Raw genomic sequence first — 6,900 nt, forward strand, 5'->3', positions numbered from 1 at the left:
CGTCGATAACCTAGTTCCGCAGAAAATCGTTTGTTCTCTCCAAACCGAATTTTTCCAACATTCCGACTTGTTAACATGTAATAAACTTGCAAGGAGTCTCACTTTATCATTTATTTATAAGTCCATGCGCTGTAGGTGTGCTCAATTGATTTCCAGGCTACAGGTTGGTACATTCAGCTTCAGCCTCGTGCAGAAATGCGGGAGTAAAACAGTGCTCCGAATTTATTAATTAGTGATGATATCGACAGTGAAAATTCTTGTTTTTCTCTGTGTCGCTTATAGCACTGCTGGTAAGAAAAGAATTGTTGTAAATCCCATAAGTTCCCGGAAATGATTTTCGGGTCGCGAAAGGAAAGTCTATTGTTGAACGCAATAATGAGAATTTATTTGTCGTTATTACTTCCAAGATTTAATATCGTGGGTGTTGTAATGCAGTTACACAGCTGCAAGACAGAATCTTTCATTTCTTCAGTGTTAACTTGGTGAGAAAATGTGATTAACTGCTTTATTGGTCATCACGAGCCAGTAGTTTGAACAAGGTTAAGTTTAATAAAAGAAAAACAAGCGGGAGCGATCAAAATCAAATTTGTTGCCGATTTCTCACATTTTTGAATTTTTAGCGGCCATGAAGCAGTCGGAAGCCAACCCCGACGCTAAGCGTCTCTACGACGACCTCCTCAGCAACTACAACCGCCTCATCCGACCGGTGGAAAACCACACTCAAACCCTCACAGTGTGGTTGGGGTTGAAACTCTCCCAACTCATTGAAATGAATTTAAAAAATCAAGTCATGACTACGAATCTTTGGGTGGTTCAGGTATTACACCCCCCCAGTTTCCACCTCTTTTAAGCAATCTTGTACCTGCAGAAATGGTACGATTATAAATTAAAATGGGACCCTGAAGAGTACGGAGGCGTGGAGATGCTGTACGTTCCTTCTGAACATATTTGGCTGCCGGATATTGTCCTTTTCAATAAGTAAGGAGGTGCGAGCTTTAGGTTTGCGAATAATCAAGGAGATTGTAGTGCGGATGGCAATTACGAAGTCACACTGATGACTAAAGCCACTCTGGCTTACACAGGAGAAGTCACTTGGAAGCCGCCGTCGATATATAAATCTTCGTGTGAAATAAACGTGCAGTATTTTCCCTTCGACGAACAAAGTTGCTTGATGAAATTCGGGTCGTGGACTTACAACGGGCTTCAAGTAAGTATAGTCGGACTGAATTGTGAAATTAGATTTCGCTTAATAACATCAGTGTAAAATTTTCATGGCGGTCAGAAATGATTTCTCTATTTTATGCGGCCATAAACTCCACATAAAAGCGTAATTTTCTTTTATATTAACGCCAATAAAATGCGATAACATCGAGTTATAAAAATAATAATAAAACTCGGAATAAAAAGTCGGAGAAGGAAGCATGCCGAACCTAAGCAAAAATTAAGGTTGATCTGCTAAAATCATAACGATAAATTTCAGTTTCAAAGCAACTATGCATCGGTCGTACTCGAGGGTCAGATCATAAAATAGTAAATAAACCATAAATACATTGTATCCCAGAACTCGCGTCCCAGTGAGAAAGAGCTTATGGAGACAACAAAATTTTTTTAGCTCAAAAAGTAGTAGAGTTAAGACAAAAAACGGTAGCCAATCCCGAAGCTAAATAGAATTTGAAAATCGGTAACTATGGATACATACTATTATCCATTGGTTAGATGACCATTAGTCTCATTACCTAGGAAATTGGGGGGCCTTTTACTCCACTTCTAGAATAAGCTTTCGGGATTGGTTATTAATTTTTTATTCTTTCTTCCTTGCTCTCTGGGGCGCGAGTTCTGGAACATTCTGTATAACGGAGAAGAAATACTGCATCGGTTTTTTGCACAAATATTTTACAAACAAAAAGAGGAACATATTTTTAAAAATAAATGATGTCTTTTTTAAATAAAAGTTTTGCCTACATAATAATAAAAATGACAAAATTTTAAAATTCAATTTTCTATTAATATATTTTTTTCCTGATCTCCAGGCAATTAATTGATTCCACCTGGTAGACGAAACAATTTTTTAACGACATAAATTTTAATTTTTCGACAGGCACAGCAGAACAACAAAATAAAACCAGCGAACGGCCGAACGTGGGAGATAGAAAAAAAAACAAAATCAGACAAACAAATTTTCAAAATATCTTGCACGACAGTTGGAAAACATTAGTTTGCCGTTTTTAATAGATTGCACGACTGGTAATTTATTTACTGGTTGTGAGGTGAAGTTTGTTTGTCGCCGATTTAAGCCATTCTGTCAAATAATTGTCGATCACATACTTTTTTTGTCGCTAAAATTATTATTAATGTTTGACATTCACCTCTTTTTATCGTTCATACTCTGTCGTTCAGTTATTTAAATTTGTCAGTCAATAAAACTATTACCTTAATTTTGCATTTTCGAATTGTCCCATAAATGCTCTTTCAAACTAAAACTCCGTCAAGTTGGTGTAAATCGTCAATAATTTTTTTAAAGCCGTTTTTTAAATGAGTAAGTCAATTTTGTATTATTTTTGGAGAGCAGTGTATAATGAAAAAAAAATAAAAAAAATGATATACAAAATAAAAAAAAATCAGAAGAAAAACACAAAGTTTACTAAAACAAAAACAAAAAATCCCACTAAAGCCATTTCTTTACCATTTCGGTTAACATAAATGACATGTCTTTCAGTGTTATTATTATCGCATCACAAAATTCTTCATTTTTGTAAAAGTATTCCTCTGAAGCCTAAACTATGAAGTTTTCTTTCTTTTTGTTATACGAAAAAAATACAATCCGGTTCGCGGGATAAGACAGGGCGTCATCAAATTCGGGATCAAGAGTGGATAACGCCTACACTTTTCTAAACTGTTCGTTTTCAATAATTTATAACGTCAAAGCAATGATTCTCATGATTTTTAATTTCATAGTGCACCCGCCTTCGCCCGGAGATCGAACTGCATTCATTAATAAAGTTAGTTGACCAAGTTATGACCTGACCATAACTATGTTGTAAATCAAGAAATCGCCACACAAAAGAAAATAATTACGTAGAATAACCTTTATTGAGGGTTTTACACTGAAGGTTGCCTTTGCCTGAGGCGAAAGAACAGACACCATTCCAAAATCACTAAAATTTCAAAAGTTTAATGGTTATTTACAGTCGCGTGTGGTAACTTACATTTTACAGCGCGAAATCACTTTGAAGCAAGACGGCGTAGCCGAAGTGCTTTAATGATTGAGCGCTGTAAAATGGTTAACGCACAAGAGTTGTATTAAACTTTTTGGCCGAAAAATTTTAATTTAAATAATTGGGTTTTTCAAAATTCATGAGAACTGTCACATCTGACATTTGTAAATTTTATCATCTGTCAATTCTGTCAATTTTGTAGTTGGTACACAAAAAGTACACAAGATGGCGCTGTATAAAAAACGTTATAATATTACTTTAAAAATAGAAATATTGTCTTAATTGAGATAAGAATTTAGGTAGATTCCACTTTAGTGATCAATCTTCATTATGGTAAAGTGATTTTAATTTATAAACGCATCTGAAGAGAAACGATTTGGGCATTTTTTACCGCACGGCGTGTGTAAACGTCCAGGGCGCTTGTAAATCTAGTGTTTCCGAAGATGTCAATTGAATGTTAATTTGACGTTTACAATTCATGAGGCCAAAAAAAAATTACACCCGTCCTAATTAATAAATTGACTTTTTTCTTGCGCCAATCGGTTTGTTTTGAAAATGTGTAGCGTTGTTACTAACTCAAATTTTAATAAAAAAAAATAAGATTGTCTAAAATCGAAAAAACATTTATAAAACAATAAATCTCTTAGGGTAGCGTCACTATAATTTTTTGTGCTATTTCAAATACAAAAAACCGCATGTAAATAGCTCTTTTCAAACTTGGATAGTTCAACCTTAGACAGCAAAAACACTCGCTCGTCCTTTTAGGTGGACTTAAAGCACATGGATCAATTGCCGGGTAGCAACATCGTGAAAGTGGGCATCGACTTATCCGAGTTTTACTTGTCGGTGGAATGGGACATCCTCGCAGTGCCTGCCCGTCGCAACGAAGAATATTATCCTTGCTGTAGCGAGCCGTACTCTGGTAAGACTCGCATTTCTGCAACTTGATCTTCCAATATAAATTTTAATTTTCAGATATTACCTTCAAGATAACAATGCGGCGAAAGACGTTATTCTATACAGTAAATCTAATCATCCCCTGCGTCGGTATTACATTCCTCACAGTCCTCGTTTTTTACCTCCCTTCTGATTCGGGGGAGAAAGTTACCCTTTGCGTGTCGATCCTATTATCTTTGACCGTGTTCTTCTTATTGTTGGCTGAGATTATTCCCCCGACGTCATTAGCTGTGCCTCTACTAGGGAAATATCTTCTTTTTACCATGATCTTGGTAACATCTTCCATATGGGTCACTGTGTGCGTGCTCAACGTTCATTTCAGGTAAGACACACGCCCCGTTTTCAAATTACTGCATTATTTCTATGGTTAAGTGCACGCGGCGGTGCTGGGGATAATGAGGATTTAATTGCAGGGTGATTTTTTCGAGTTTTCAGACATCAGTCAGATTTTACAACGGTGTTGAATTCAGCGGCACGATTTCACGCTTATTAATCACCCGGGGAATAATCATGACTTCTTTATTACAGGCATTAGAAAAGAAAGATTGGGAGGGGGAGGTTGAGTATAAAATGACCGCGATTGCACGCAAAGGGGGTTTAATAAGATAATGGATGTTATGGAGGTACATAAAGATATTAAGCGCTACAAACTGAAAAAAATAACTTTGACATTGAAAAAATGTGGCCCGGCGCATCCGCCATTTTACCAACACGCTATAGGTTGTAATACAAATTAATAACTGACCAAAACTTGTAAGATTAATGATTTTTCTTGCAATTTGGAGATTAGGGGTATTTTAAGTTAAAACGACATAAAAAAAATCTAAAAAAAGTGTTTTGTGAATTTACGAATTTGAGGAAAATCTGGAGCATCCAGAAGAATTTTTGGGTTGTCGCCAAAAAGCCAAATTTTTAAAGGTTTGAAACAATCCGTGCCCAATATCTCGGAAATTTTTACAAATATTGAGATGCAGTTTGCGCCATCGTTTTTCTCGCCATTTTTTACACAAAATATAGTTCCTAGATTTTCCAAAAGTCGAAAGTTGCAGTTTTTCACGAAAATTGGAGATTAAAACTATGCTTAACTTCTGATATTGATATCACGCTTAATTTTTGGAGTAAACTTTAGTTATGATACAGCAGAATTTTCCGCAGATTTTAAATCTGAAATTAAAATTCAGATCTGACAATAAATAACTTAAGTTCTGGCCGTTCGAATTTTTGGGTTGTTGTCAGAGGATCAAATTTTTGACGGTTTGATAGAATTTGTGTTCAATATCTCAGAAACTACGACAGATCGAACAAAACCGATTTTGCCATCGTTTTTCTCGCGATTTTTTAGCTAAAATTCGTTCTTAGATTTTCCAAAAGGAAGCCCACTTGCAACGCGCTGTTCTTCTCTTAACTCTTCTCGCGCTTCCCCACTGTTTGTTTTTCGTTACTCCACCGCGAATTTCAATTTATGCAAACGATTTTTACAAAATTACTTTAACATAATTTTGCCAATCTTCTAGATCTCCTTCTACTCATAAAATGTCTCCCGTCGTACGAAAAATCTTCCTCCAATTTATGCCGAAGCTCCTCATTATGCGTCGGACAACATACACCCTGCCTGAATATGACGATGCTTTGCCACCCCGAGGATACAGCAATGAGATAGAAATGCAGTAAGAACAAAAAAACTTGAAACATTTTCTCCATTATCGTTTTACAGATTAAATATGCGCGAGCCTTTTCACACAGACTTTAAAATAACGCCGTGTTTCCTCAGCGATGAAGAGAAGATGAAAGCTCATTCTTCGAGTAAGAAGTCATAATTTAACGAATGAAAAATGATGGTTTGTTTCAGTGACTTCGAATTTCACGCCCAGAAGTTTGTCAGCTAATGTTCTTTCGGCTCTGCAGGGTGTTAGGTTTATTGCGCAACATATCAGAGATGCCGATAAAGATAATGAGGTAAATTGTGTTTTATGCCGCCGTTATTTTTTCCAACTTTACCTGTCAGTGAGGCCCACATCAATTCTGGTTAAGTTTATGGGAGGCGGAAAGTAATAAATAAATAGGGAGTTAGATGACCACCAATACCAATGATAATCGATAGAAATTGCATTTTTTCCAGATCGTGGAAGACTGGAAGTTCGTTTCGATGGTTTTGGACCGATTCTTTCTCTGGGTGTTCACTCTGGCCTGCATTGGAGGAACGTTCGGCATCATTTTACAAGCTCCTTCGTTGTACGACACTCGAGTACCTGTTCATCAACAACTCAGCGATATTCCTCTGACTAAGATATTCCAAACTCCGCCGTCACATTCTTATCCGCATTCCAATACCGTAGAATCGCAACTCGACAACTTCACAAACTAATGCTCAAACCGAAATTTCCTAAATGACTGAACTCGCATATCATTAGAGAACAGGGTAAAAATTAGTTACCACAAGACTAGTTTAGAGAAAAAGTCAATTTCGTACCCTTGGGACCATTGCACTCTGTACCAATTTAATGCACAATTAGTTGTTTTCCATTCCTCGCATGATCGTGCTTAAAAGATGCTCAAAACACAAATGGGAACAGCTTCGAGTAGCTACTTTAAATTGGTTGGTGTAGTTGCACACTTTTATAGACTGAGACTCTGATGAACCCGTGATAAGGTGGAGTCCTCAGGCTTTGTTATTAATGTATTTGAATTTGCAATATACATCTCTCAAGTTGTCTCTGATTTTTTTTAT

General features: G+C 36.5%; 1 protein-coding gene across 2 annotated transcripts; it reads left to right on the plus strand.

Moving 5' to 3' along the window:
* The first annotated feature begins 156 nt into the window (after positions 1 to 156).
* LOC148173346 (acetylcholine receptor subunit beta-like 2) lies at positions 157 to 6,884 on the plus strand. Of its 2 annotated transcripts, XM_088038770.1 has the most exons (10): positions 157 to 290; positions 621 to 817; positions 869 to 978; positions 1,027 to 1,207; positions 3,981 to 4,137; positions 4,191 to 4,494; positions 5,687 to 5,839; positions 5,887 to 5,975; positions 6,022 to 6,128; positions 6,292 to 6,884. In XM_088038770.1, exons 1-10 carry the CDS (start codon positions 236 to 238, stop codon positions 6,535 to 6,537), a joined length of 1,599 nt encoding a protein of 532 aa, XP_087894896.1. In that variant the 5' UTR covers positions 157 to 235; the 3' UTR covers positions 6,538 to 6,884. The 2 variants fall into 2 exon arrangements, with proteins under 2 accessions (XP_087894896.1, XP_087894897.1); XM_088038771.1 differs by lacking the exons at positions 5,687 to 5,839; positions 5,887 to 5,975; positions 6,022 to 6,128; positions 6,292 to 6,884 and having other exon boundaries at positions 4,191 to 4,498.
* The last annotated feature ends 16 nt before the right edge of the window (positions 6,885 to 6,900 follow it).

The sequence above is a fragment of the Gnatocerus cornutus genome, chromosome 6, assembly GCF_029298725.1.
Source record: "Gnatocerus cornutus isolate USDA-ARS CGAHR chromosome 6, icGnaCorn1.1, whole genome shotgun sequence".
In the NCBI taxonomy this organism is placed as follows: Eukaryota; Metazoa; Arthropoda; class Insecta; order Coleoptera; family Tenebrionidae; genus Gnatocerus; species Gnatocerus cornutus.